The sequence below is a fragment of the Lepidochelys kempii genome, chromosome 23 (assembly GCF_965140265.1).
Source record: "Lepidochelys kempii isolate rLepKem1 chromosome 23, rLepKem1.hap2, whole genome shotgun sequence".
NCBI classification, from domain to species: Eukaryota; Metazoa; Chordata; order Testudines; family Cheloniidae; genus Lepidochelys; species Lepidochelys kempii.
This window is the reverse complement of record NC_133278.1, coordinates 14930732-14943842: the sequence shown is the minus strand read 5'-3', so window position 1 is coordinate 14943842 and position 13111 is coordinate 14930732. Positions and strand designations below refer to the sequence as shown.

At 72.9% G+C, this 13111-nt stretch overlaps 1 protein-coding gene across 1 annotated transcript in view; it reads left to right on the top strand.

The window, feature by feature from the left end:
* Positions 1-374: 374 nt before the first annotated feature.
* The window catches only part of VMA22 (vacuolar ATPase assembly factor VMA22), a 19542-nt gene continuing 6805 nt past the window's right edge, over positions 375-13111 (top strand). Inside the window, exon 1 of the mRNA XM_073321396.1 lies at positions 375-607. Coding sequence (XP_073177497.1) covers positions 497-607 — 111 coding nt within the window. The 5' untranslated portion in view covers positions 375-496. The remainder of the gene's footprint in view (positions 608-13111) is intronic.

Below are 13111 nucleotides of genomic sequence, written 5' to 3'. Positions count from 1 at the left end.
GAGAGCGGGATGCTCAACTGGGCGGGGCGAGGTTTGGCCCCTCACAAAGATGGCGGCCTAGGGTGCTGGGAGAGTCACAACCCCCGTTGCCCCTGGCAAAGATGGCGGCCGAAGGGCAAAGGGGGAGGTTTGCCCTTTACAAACATGGCGGCGAGACGGGACGGCGCCGCTCTTGCCCTCAACTAAGACGGCCGCCGCTTCGTCTTCGCCTGATCAAAACACTCTGTCCAATCAGCGCCTTCTTCCCGCCTCACCAGGAGGCTGATTGGAGCGTCTCGTCCACGTCCTTAGCTCTGATTGGAAATCTCTGGAGAGACTCCGCCCAGCTGGGAAGCCGGGATTGGCTGGTTTCCAAGGTCATGTGCCCGGGCGAGGGGAGGGTGTGGGGAGCAGCCGGGACCGCTCGGTCCGGGGCAGGTGCTGGAGGGGGCGGCGGCTCGGGACGCGCATTGGGGGGGCGGATCCCGGCCCGAGGCCCCGGTTCTGCCCCGGGCCCATGGCCGAGCTGGCGCTGAGCCGGGAGCTGGACGAGCGGCTGCTCCACCTGATGGGGGCGCTGGAGGCGCTGCAGGGCAAGAGGGACGAATTCAACAGCCGCGTGGAGCAGGTGCGGCGGGGGGGGACTGCAGGCCCCCCCCCTACCCCTGGGCCCCCCCCACGGCCCCTGGGGCCCCCCCTTCCCACCCCCAGGGTCCCCCACTCTCCCTGGGCCTCCCCTTCCCACACCGAGGGCCCCCCCCTACCCCTGGGCCCCCCCCACTGCCCCTGGGGCCCCCCTTCCCACCCCCAGGGCCCCCCTTCTTACCCATCACGGCCCCCAAGTGCCCCTGGGGCCCCCCTTCTAACCCCTCAGGGCCCCCCCACTGCCCGTGGGGCCCCCTTCCCACCCTGAGGCCCCCCCACTGCCCCTAGCCCCCCCCCACTGCCCCTGGGGCCCCCCTTCCCACCCCCAGGGTCCCCCACTGCCCCTGGGGCCCCCCTTCCCAGTCCCAGGGCCCCCCTTCTTACTCCTCAGGCCCCCCCTACTGCCCCGGGCCCCCCCAACTGCCCCTGGGGCCCCCCTTCCCACCCCCAGGGCCCCCCCATTGCCCCTGGGGCCCCCTTCTTACTCCTCAGGGCCCACCACTGCCCCTGGCCCCCCCTACTGACCCTGCCCCCCCCACTGCCCCTGGGGCCCCCCTACCCACCCCCAAGGCCCCCCCACTGCCCCTGGGGCCCCCCATCCAAGTCCCAGGGCCCCGCTTCTTACCCCTCAGGCCCCCCACTGCCCCTGGGGCTCCCCTTCTTACCCCTCAGGCCCCCCCACTGCCCCCGGGGCCCCCCTTCCCACCCCCGGGGCCCCCTACTAACCCCTCAGGGCGCCCTACTGCCCCTGGGCCCCCCTTTGTACCCCTCAGGCCCTCCCACTGCCCCCGGGGCCCCCCTTCCCACCCCCGGGGCCCCCTTCTAACCCCTCATGGCGCCCTACTGCCCCTGGGGCTCCCCTTCCCACGCCCAGGGCCCCCCTTCTTACTCCCCAGGGCCCCCCCCACTGCCCCTGGGCCCCCCCTTTCCACCACCAGGGTCCCCCACTGCCCCTGGGGCCCCCCTTTCCACCCCCAGGGCCTCCCTTCTTACCCCTCTGGGCCCCCCCACTGCCCCCTGGGGCTCCCCTTCTTACCCCAGGGTCCCCTACTGCCCCTGGGGCCCCCCTTCCCAACCGCAGGGCCCCCTAGTGCCCCCAGGGCCCCCCTTTGTGCCCCCAGGACCCCCCCACTGCCCCTGGGGCCCCCCTTCTTACTCCTCAGGGCCCCCCTTCTTACCCCTCAGGGCCCCCCCTGCCCCTGGGGCTCCCCTTCTTACCCCCACTGCTCCCTGGGGCTCCCCTTCTTACCCCCAGTGTCCCCTACTGCCCCTTGGGCCCCCCTTCCAACTAGCAGGGCCCCCCTTCCCACCCCCAGGGCCTCCCTTCTTACCCATCAGGGCCCCCCACTGCCCCCTGAGGCTCCCCTTCTTACCCCACTGCCTCCTGGGGCTCCCCTTCTTACCCCCAGGGTCCCCTACTGCCCCTGGGGCCCCCCTTCTTACCCCCCAGGGCCCCCTCACTGCCCCCAGGGCCCCCTTCTTACCCCCCAGAGCCCCCTCACTGCCCCGGGGCTCCCCTTCTTACCCCCCAGGGCCCCCTCACTGCCCCCTGGGGCTCCCCTTCTTACCCCCAGGGCCCCCTCACTGCCCCCTGGGGCTCCCCTTCTTACCCCCAGGGCGCCCTCACTGCCCCCTGGGGCTCCCCTTCTTACCCTCAGGGTCCCCTACTGCCCCTGGGGCCCCCCTTCCCACCCCCAGGGCCCCCCCACTGCCCCTGGGGCCCCCATTCCCACCCCCAGAGCCCCCTTCTTACCCCTCAGGCCCCCCACTACCCCTGGGGCCCCCCTTCTTACCCCCAGGGGTCCTACCCCTGGGGCCTCCCTTCTTACCCATCACTGCCCCCAAGTGCCCCTGGGGCCCCCCTTCTTACCGCTCAGGGCCCCTCTTCTTACCCCTCAGGGCCCCAAACTCCCCACTGGGGCCCCCCTTCTTACCCCCCAGGGCCCCCTCACTGCCCCTAGGGCTCCCCTTCTTACCCCCAGGCCACCCCACTGCCCCGGACCCCCAGGGCCACCCCACTGCCCCTGGGGGCCCCCCTTCCCACCCCCAGGGCATCCCTTCTTACCCATCACGCCCCCCACTGCCCTGGCCCCCCCCCACTGCCCCTGGGGCCCCTTCCCACCCCCAGGGCCTCCCTTCTTACCCATCACGGCCCCCTAGTGCCCCTCAGGCTCCCCTTCTTACCCCTCAGGGCTCCCCTTCTTACCTCTCAGGGCACCCCAACTGCCCGTGGGCCCCCTTCCCACCCTGAGGCCCCCCCACTGCCCCGGGGCCCCCCTTCCCAGTCCCAGGGCCCCCCTTCTTACTCCTCAGGACCCCCCTACTGCCCCGGGCCCCCCAACTGCCCCTGGGGCCCCCCTTCCCACCCCCAGGGCCCCCATTGCCCCTGGGGCCCCCTTCTTACTCCTCAGGGCCCACCACTGCCCCTGGCCCCCCCTACTGACCCTACTCCCCCCACTGCCCCTGGGGCCTCCCTTCCAAGTCCCAGGGCCCTGCTTCTTACCCCTCAGGCCCCCCCACTGCCCCTGGGGCTCCCCTTCTTACTCCTCAGGCCCCCCACTGCCCCCGGGGCCCCCCCTTCCCACCCCCGGGGCCCCCCTTCTTACCCCTCAGGGCTCCCCTTCTTACCCCTCAGGCCCCCCACTGCCCCCGGGCCCCCCTTCCCACCCCCGGAGCCCCCTTCTAACCCCTCAGGGCGCCCGACTGCCCTGGCCCCCCCTTTCCACCCCCAGGGTCCCCTACTGCCCTGGGGCCCCCCTTCCCACCCGCAGGGCCCCCTAGTGCCCCCAGGGCCCCCCTTTGTGCCCCCAGGGCCCCCCTTCTTACCCCCCAGGGCCCCCTCACTGCCCCATGGGGACCCCCTTCTTACCCCCAGGGTCCCCTACTGCCCCTGGGGCTCCCCTTCCCACCCCCAGGGCCCCCCACTGCCCCTGGGGCTCCCCTTCTTTCCCCCCAGGACCCCCCTTCTTACCCCTCAGGGCCCCCCACTGCCCTGGGGCCCCCCTTCTTACTCCTCAGGGCCCCCTTCTTACCCCTCAGGGCCCCCCCACTGCTCCCTGGGGCTCCCCTTCTTACCCCCACTGCTCCCTGGGGCTCCCCTTCTTACCCCCAGTGTCCCCTACTGCCCCTGGGGCCCCCCTTCCCCACCCCCAGGGCCTCCTTCTTACCCATCAGGGCCCCCTAGTGCCCCTAGGGCCCCCCTTCTTACCCCTCAGGGCCCCCCCACCGCCCCCTGAGGCTCCCCTTTTTACCCCCACTCCCCCTGGGCTCCCCTTCTTACCCCCAGGGTCCCCTACTGCCCCTGGGGTCCCCCTTCCCACCCCCAGGGCCTCCCTTCTTTACCCCCCAGGGCCCCCCGTTGCCCCCTGGGGCTCCCCCTCTTACCCCCAGGGTCCCCTACTGCACCTGGGGCCCCCCTTCCCACCCCAGGGCCTCCCTTCTTACCCATCACGGCCCCCTAATGCCCTGGGGCTCCCCTTCTTACCCCTCAGGGCTCCCCACTGCCCCCTGGGGCTCCCCTTCTTACCCCCAGGGTCCCTACTGACCCTGGGGCTCCCCTTCCCACCACCAGGGCCCCCCTTCTTACCCCTCAGGGCCTCCCCACTGCCCCTGGGGTCCCTTCTTACCCATCACGGCCCCCTAGTGCCCCTCAGGGCCCCCCTTCTTACCCCTCAGGGCCCCCCTTCTTACTCCTCAGGGTCCCTCACTGTCTCCTGGGGCTCCCTTCCCCAGGGCCCCCCCACTACCCCTGGGGCCCCTTCTTACCCTCTGGCCCACCCACTGCCCCCTGGGGCTCCCCCTCTTACTCCTCAGGGCCCCCTAGCGCCCCTGGGTCCCCCCTTCCCACACCCAGGGCCCCCTCAATGCCTCCTGGGGCTCCCCTCCCCCACGGCCACCCTGCGGCTCCTTCTTACCCCCAGGGTCCCCCACTGCCCCTGCGGCCCCCCTTCTTACCCCTCAGGGCCCCCCTTCTTACCCCTCAGGGCCCCCCTTCTTACCCCTCAGGGCTCCCCCTTCTTACCGCTCAGGCCCTCCCACTCCCCCGGGGCCCCCCTTCCCACCCCAGGGCCCCCTACTGCCCCTGGCGCCCCCCTTCCCAGCCCCAGGGCTTACCCTCAGGGCCCCCTACTGCCCTGGGGCCCCCCTTACCCCCCAGGGTCCCCCACTCTCCTGTGCCTCCCCTTCCTACACCGAGGGCCCCCCACTGCCCCTGGGGCTCCCCTTCTTACCCTCAGGGCCCCTGGGGCTCCCCTTCTTACCCCCAGGGTCCCCTACTGCCCCTGGGGCCCCCCTTCCCACCCACAGGGCCCCCTAGTGCCCCTGGTGCCCCCCTTCCCACCCCCAGGGCCTGCCTTCTTACCCATCAGGGCCCCCTAGTGCCCCTGGTCCCCCTTCCCACCACCAGGGCCCCCCTTCTTACGCCTCAGGGCCCCCCACTGCCCCCTGGGGCTCCCCTTCTTACCCCACTGCCCCTGGGGCTCCCCTTCTTACCCCTCAGGGTCCCCTGTTGCCCCTGGGGCCCCCCTTCCCACCCGCAGGGCCCCCTAGTGCCCCCAGGGCCCCCCTTCCTACCCCCCAGGGCCTCCCTTCTTACCCATCACGGCCCCCTAGTGCCGCTGGGGCCCCCCTTCTTACCCCTCAGGGCCCCCCTTCTTACCCCTCAGGGTCCCTCACTGCCCCCTGGGGCTCCCCTCCCCAGAGCCCCCCCACTGCCCCTGGGCTCCCCTCCCCCAGAGCCCCCCCACTGCCCCTGGGGCCCCCTTCTTACCCCCAGGGTCCCCTACTGCCCCTGGGGCCCCCCTTCACACCCCCCAGGGCCCCCCCTTCTTACTTATCAGGGCCCCCCCACCACCCCTGGGGCCCCCCTTCCCTCCCCCAGGCCCCCCACTGCCCCTGCGGCTCCCCTTCTTACCCCTCAGGCCGCCCTACTGCCCCTGGGGCCCCCCTTCTTACCCCCAGGGTTACTGCCCCTGGGGCCCCCCTTCCCACCCCCAGGGCCTCCCTTCTAACCCATCACGGCCCCCTAGTGCACCTGGGGCCCCGCTTCCCACCTCTCGGGGCCCCCCTTCTTACCCCTCAGGGCCCCCGCACTGCCCCTGGGGCCCCCCTTCTTACCCCTAAGGGCCACCCCACTGGCCCTGGGGCTCACCTTCCACCCCAGGGCCCCCTCACTGCCCCCTGGAGCTCCCATCCTCCAGGGCCCCCCACTGTCCCTGGGGCCCCGCTTCCCACCCCTCAGGGCCCCACCACTGCCCCTGGGGCTCCCCTTCTCACCTCTCAGGGCCCCCCCACAACCCCTGGGGCTCCCCTTCTCACCTCTCAGGGCCTCCGCACTGCCTCTTGGCTCCCCTTCCACCCGCAGGGCCCCCCCACTGCCCCTTTCCCACCCCCAGGCCCCTGCGGCTCCTCTTCCCACTCCCAGGGCCCCCTACTGCCTCCTGGGGCTCCCTCCCCCAGGGCCTCTACCCCTGGGGGCCCCCCTTCTTCTGGGGCCCCCCTTATTACCCCTCAGGGCCTCAACTGCCCCCTGGGGCTCTACCTCTTACCCCAGGATCCCCAAGTGCCCCTGGGGCCCCCCTTCCACCCCCAGGGTCCCCCTTCTTACCCATCAGGGCCCCCCCACTGCCCCTGCGGCTCCCCTTCTTACCCCTCAGGGCCCCCTACTGCCCTTGGGGCCCCCCCTGCCCACCCCCAGGGCCCCCCTTCTGACCCCACAGGGCTCCCTACTTCCCCAGGGCCCCCCCCACTGCCCCTGGGGCCCCCCCTTCTTACCCCTCATGCCCCCCACTGCCCCTGGGGCCCCCCCTTCTTACCCCTCATGCCCCCCACTGCCCTGGGGCTCCCCTTCTTACCCCTCAGGGCCTTACCCCTCAGGCCCACCCACAGCCCTCGGGGCCCCCTTTCCCACCCCCAGGGCCCCCTTGTGCCCTCGGGGCCCCCTTTCCCACCCCCCAGGGCCCCCTTGTGCCCTCGGGGCCCCCTTTCCCACCCCCAGGGCCCCCTTCCGACCCTCGGGGCCCCCTTTCCCACCCCCAGGGCCCCCTTCCGACCCTCGGGGCCCCCTTTCCCACCCCCAGGGCCCCTTCCGACCCTCAGGGCCCCCTTCTTATACCACAGGAACCCCCAATTCCCCCTGGGGCCCCCCTTCCCACCCCTCAGGGCCCCCGACTGCCCCTGGGGCCCCCCTTCCGAGCCCCAGAGCTCCCCTTCTTACCCCTCAGGGCCCCCCCCTGCCCTCTGGGGCTCCCCTTCTTACTCCTCAGGGCCCCCCCACTGCCCTCTGGGGCTCCCCTTCTTACTCCTCAGGGCCCCCCCACTGCCCTCTGGGGCTTTCCTTCTTACCCCCAGGCTCCCTGACTGCCCCTGGGGCCCCCCTTACCACCCCAGGGCCCCCTACTGCCCCTGGGGCCCCCCTTCTTACTCCTCAGGGCCCTCCTTCTTATACCCCAGGGCCCCCCCACTGCTCTGGGGCTCCCCTCCCCCAGGGCCCCCACTACCCCTGGGGCCCCCTACTTACCCCCTGGGCCCACCCACTGCCCCCTGCTGCTCCCCCTCTTGCCCCCAGGACCCCTACTGCCCTGGGGCCCCCCTTCTCACCCCCAGGGTCCCCTAGTGCTCCTGGGGCCCCCCTTCTTACTCCTCAGGCCCCTCCCACTGCCCCCTGGGGCTCCCCCTCTTGCCCTCAGGGCCCCTCCCACTGCCCCCTGGGGCCCCCCTTCTCACCCCCAGGGTCCCCTACTGCTCCTGGGGCCCCCCTTCCCACCCGCAGGGCACCCTAGTTCCCCCAGGGCCCCTCTTCTTACCCTCCAGGGCCCCCTCACTGCCCCCTGGGGCTTTCCCTTCTTACCCCCAGGGTCCCCAACTGCCCCTGGGGCCCCCCTTCTTACCCCCAGGGTCCCCTGCTGCCCCTGGGGCCCCCCTTCCCACCCGCAGGGCCCCTAGTGCCCCCAGGCCCCCCTTCCTACCCCCCAGAGCCCACTGCCCCTGGGGACCCCCTTCTTACCCCCAGGGTCCCCTACTGCCCCTGGGGCCCCCTTCCCACCCGCAGGCCCCCTAGTGCCCCCAGGGCCCCCCTTCCTACCCCCCAGGGCCCACTGCCCCCTGGGGACCCCCTTCTTACCCCCTGGGCTCCCTACTGCCCCTGGGCCCCCCTTCTTACCCCTCAGGGCCCCCCTTCTTACCCCTCAGGGCTCCCCTTCTTACCCCTCAGGCCCCCCTTCCCACCCCCGGGGCCCCCTTCTAACCCTCAGGGCGCCCTACTGCCCTGGGGCTCCCCTTCCCACGCCCAGGCCCCCCTTCTTACTCCTCAGGGACCCCGCCACAGCCACTGGCCCCCCCTTTCCATCCCAGGGTCCCCCACTGCCCCTGGGGCCCCCCTTTCCACCCACAGGGCCTCCCTTCTTACCCATCAGGGCCCCCTAGTGCCCCTGGGACCCCCCTTCCCACCACAGGCCTCCCTTCTTACCCATCAGGGCTCCCTAGTGCCCCTGGGGCCCCCTACCCACCCTCAGGGCTCCCCTTCTTACCCCTCAGGGCCCCCCTACTGCCCCTGGGGCTCCCCTTCTTACCCCAGGGTCCCCTACTGCCCCTGGGGCCCCCCTTCGCACCCCAGGGCCCCCTAGTGCCCCCAGGGCCCCCCTTCTTACCCCCCAGGGCCCCCTCACTGCCCCCTGGGGACCCCCTTCTTACCCCCAGGGTCCCCGACTGCCCCTGGGGCTACCCTTCCCACCCCAAGGCCCCCCCACTGCCCCCTGGGCTCCCCTTCTTTCCCCCCAGGACCCCCCTTCTTACCCCTCAGGGCCCCCCCACTGCCCCTGGGGCTCCCCTTCTTACCCCCACTGCTCCCTGGGGCTCCCCTTCTTACCCCCACTGCTCCCTGGGGCTCCCCTTCTTACCCCCAGTGTCCCCTACTGCCCCTGGGGCCCCCCTTCCCACTAGCAGGGCCCCCCTTCCCACCCCCAGGGCCTCCCTTCTTACCCATCAGGGTCCCCCACTGCCCCTAGGGCCCCCTTCTTACCCCCCAGGGTCCCTACTGCCCCAGGGCCCCCCTTCTTACCCCCCAGGTCCCCCTCACTGCCCCCTGGTGCTCCCCTTCTTACCCCCCAGGGCCCCCTCACTGCCCCCTGGGCTCTCCTTCCCACCCCAGGGTCCCCCACTGCCCCTGGGGCCCCCTTCCCACCCCCAGGGCCCCCCACTGCCCATGGGCCCCCATTCCCACCCCAGAGCCCCCCTTCTTACCCCTCAGGGTCCCCCCACTGCCCCTGGGGCTCCCCTTCTTACCCCCAGGGTCCTACCCCTGGGGCCTCCCTTCTACCCATCACAGCCCCCTAGTGCCCCTGGGGCCCCCTTCTTACCATTCAGGGCCCTCTTCTTACCCCTCAGGGCCCCCCCACTGCCCCTGGGGCTCCCCTTCTTACCCCTCAGGGCCCCCCCACTGCCCCCTTGGGCTCCCTTCTTACCCCCAGGGCCCACCCACTACCCCTGGGACCCCCCTTCTTACCCCTCAGGGCCCCAAACTGCCCACTGGGGCCCCCCTTCTTACCCCCCAGGGCCCCCCTTCTTACCACCCAGGGCCCCCTCACTGCCCCCTAGGGCTCCCCTTCTTACCCCCAGGGCCACCCACTGCCCCTGGGGCCCCCCTTCCCACCCCCAGGGCCCCCCTTCTTAGCCCTCAGGGTCCCCTACTGCCCCTGGGGCCCCCCTTCTTACCCCCCAGGGCCCCTGAGTGCCCCCAGGGCCCACCTTCTTACCCCCCAGGGCCCCCCGCTGCCCCCTGGGCTCTGCCACTTACCCCCAGGGTCCCCTACTGCACCTGGGGCCCCCCCTTCCCACCCCAGGGCCTCCTTCTTACCCATCACGGCCCCCTAGTGCCCTTGGGGCTCCCCTTCTTACCCCTCAGGGCTCCCCACTTCCCCCTGGGGCTCCCCTTCTTACCCCCAGGGTCCCCTACTGCCCCTGGGGCTCCCTTCCCACCACCAGGGCCCCCCCTTCTTACCCCTCAGCGCCCCCCCACTGCCCCTGGGCCCCCTTCCCACCACCAGGGCCTCCCTTCTTACCCATCACGGCCCCCTAGTGCCCCTCAGGGCCCTTCTTACCCCTCAGGGTCCCTCACGGCTCCCCTTCCCCAGGGCCCACCCACTGCCCCCTGGGGCTCCCCCTCATACTCCTCAGGGCCCCCTAGCGCCCCTGGGTCCCCCCTTCCACCCCCAGGGCCCCCTCAATGCCTCCTGGGGCTCCCTCTCCCCAGGGCCCCCTACTACCCTGGGGCTCCTTCTTACCCCAGGGTCCCCCACTGCCCCTGCGGCTCCCCTTCCCACCCCCAGGGCCCCCCTTCTTACCCCTCAGGCCCCCCCACTGCCCCTGGGCTCCCCTTCTTACCCCTCAGGGCTCCCCTTCTTACCGCTCAGGCCCCCCCACTGCCCCCGGGGCCCCCCTTCCCACCCCCAGGGCCCCCTAGTGCCCCTGGCGCCCCCCTTCCCAGCCCCAGGGCTTATGCCTCAGGGCCCCCTACTGCCCCTGGGGCCCCCCTTCCCACCGCCCAGGGTCCCCCACTCTCCCTGGGCCTCCCCTTTCCACACCGAGGGCCCCCCCCAGCCCCTGGGGCTCCCCTTCTTACCCCCAGTGTCCCCTACTGCTCCTGGGGCCCCCCTTCCCACCCACAGGGCCCCCTAGTGCCCCTGGTGCCCCCGTTCCCACCCCAGGGCCTGCCTTCTTACCCATCAGGGCCCCCTAGTGCCCTGGGTCCCCATTCCCACAACCAGGGCTCCCCTTCTTACCCCTCAGGGCCCCCGCACTGCCCCCTGGGGCTCCCCTTCTTACCCCAGGGTCCCCTTCTTACCCCTCAGGGCCCCCCTTCTTACCCCCAGGGCCCCTAGTGCCCGCAGGGCCCCCCTTCTTACCCCCAGGGCCCCCTCACTGCCCCCTGGGGCTCCCCTTCTTACCCCAGGGCCCCCTCACTGCCCCTGGGGCTCCCCTTCTTACCCCAGGGCCCCATACTGCCCCTGGGGCCCCCCTTCCCACCCCTCAGGGCCCCCCCACTGCCCCTGGGGCCCCCCTTCCCACCCCTCAGGGCTCCCCTTCTTACCCCTCAGGGCCCCCCAACTGCCCCCTAGGGCTCCCCTTCTTACCCCTCAGGGCCCCCCAACTGCCCCCTGGGGCTCCCCTTCTTACCCCCAGGGTCCCCTGCTGCCCCCGGGGCCCCCCTTCCCACCCGCAGGGCCCCCTAGTGCCCCCAGGGCCCCCCTTCCTACCCCCCAGGGCCCACTGCCCCCTGGGGACCCCCTTCTTACCCCCAGGGTCCCCTATTGCCCCTGGGGCCCCCCTTCCCACCCGCAGGGCCCCCTAGTGCCCCCAGGGCCCCCCTTCCTACCCCCCAGGGCCCACTGCCCCCTGGGGACCCCCTTCCCACCACCAGGGCCCCCCTTTGTACCCTCAGGCCCCCCTTCCCACCCCCGGGGCCCCCTTCTAACCCCTCAGGGCGCCCTACTGCCCCTGCGGCTCCCCTTCCCATGCCCAGGGCCCCCCTTCTTACTCCTCAGGGCTCCCCCCACTGCCCCTGGGGCCCCCCTTTCCACCCCCAGGGCCTCCATGCTTAACCATCAGGGCCCCCTAGTGCCCTTGGGGCCCCCCTTCCCACCCCTCAGGGCTCCCTTCTTACCCCTCAGGGCCCCCCCACTTTCCCCTGGGGCTCCCCTTCTTACCCGAGGGTCCCCTACTGCCCCTGGGGCCCCCTTCCCACCTGCAGGGCCCCCTAGTGCCCCCAGGGCCCCCCTTTGTGCCCCCAGGCCCCCTTCTTACCCCCAGGGCCCCCTCACTGCCCCCTGGGGACCCCCTTCTTACCCCCAGGGACCCCTACTGCCCCTGGGGCTCCCCTTCCCACCCCCAGGGCCCCCCACTGCCCCCTGGGGCTCCCCTTCTTTCCCCCCAGGACCCCCTTCTTCCCCCTCAGGGCCCCCCCACTGCCCCTGGGGCCCCCCTTCTTCCCCCTCAGGGCCCCCCACTGCCCCTGGGGCTCCCCTTCTTACCCCAGTGCTCCCTGGGGCTCCCCTTCTTACCCCCAGTGTCCCCTACTGCCCCTGGGGCCCCCCTTCCCACTAGCAGGGCCCCCTTCCCACCCCCTAGGGCCTCCCTTCTTACCCATCAGGGCCCCCCACTGCCCCCTAGGGCCCCCATTCTTACCCCCCAGGGTCCCCTACTGCCCCCAGGGCCCCCCTTCTTACCCCCCAGGGCCCCGAGTGCCCCCAGGCCCCCTCACTGCCCCCAGGGCCCCCCTTCTTACCCCCAGGGCCCCCTCACTGCCCCCTGGGGCTCCCCTTCCCACCCCCAGGGCCCCCCCACTGCCCCTGGGGCCCCCATTCCCACCTCCAGAGCCCCCCTTCTTACCCCTCAGGGTCCCCCCACTGCCCCTGGGGCCCCCCTTCTTACCCCCAGGGTCCTACCCCTGGGGCCTCCCTTCTTACCCATCAGGGCCCCCTAGTGCCCCTGGGTCCCCCCTTCCCACCCTCAGGGCCCCCCTTCTTACCCTCAGGGCCCCCCACTGCCCCCTGGGCTCCCCTTCTTACCCCCACTGCCCCCTGGGGCTCCCTACTTACCCCCAGGGTCCCCTACAGCCCCCGGTGCCCCCCTTCTTACCCCCCAGGGCCCCCTAGTGCCCGCAGGGCCCCCCTTCTTACCCCAGGGCCCGCTCACTGCCCCCTGGGGCTCACCTTCTTACCCCCAGGGCCCCCTCACTGCCCCTGGGGCTCCCCTTCTTACCCCCAGGGCCCCCTCACTGCCCCCTGGGGCTCGCCTTCTTACCCCCAGGGCCCCCATACTGCCCCTGGGGCTCCCCTTCTTGCCCCTGGGGCTCCCCTTCTTGCCCCCAGCGCCCCCCAACTGCCCCCTGGGGCTCCCCTTCTTACCCCCAGGGTCCCTGCTGCCCCTGGGGCCCCCTTCCCACCCGCAGGGCCCCGTAGTGCCCCCAGGGCCCCCCTTCCTACCCCCCAGGGCCCACTGCCCCCTGGGGACCCCCTTCTTACCCCCAGGGCACCCTACTGCCCCTGGGGCCCCCCTTCCCACCCGCAGGGCCCCCTAGTGCCCCCAGGGCCCCCCTTCCTACCCCCCAGGGCCCACTGCCCCCTGGGGACCCCCTTCTTACCCCAGGGCGCCCTACTGCCCCTGGGCCCCCCTTCCCACCCCCAGGGCCCCACTTTGTACCCCTCAGGGCTCCCCTTCTTACCCCTCAGGCCCCCCAACTGCCCCCTGGGGCTCCCCTTCTTGCCCCCAGCGCCCCTGGGGCCCCCCTTCCCACCCCTCAGGGCTCCCCTTCTTACCCCTCAGGGCCCCCCAACTGCCCCCTGGGGCTCCCCTTCTTACCCCCAGGGTCCCCTGCTGCCCCTGGGGCCCCCCTTCCCACCCGCAGGGCCCCCTAGTGCCCCAGGGCCCCCCTTCCTACCCCCCAGGGCCCACTGCCCCCTGGGGACCCCCTTCTACTCGTGAGATAGCGCGT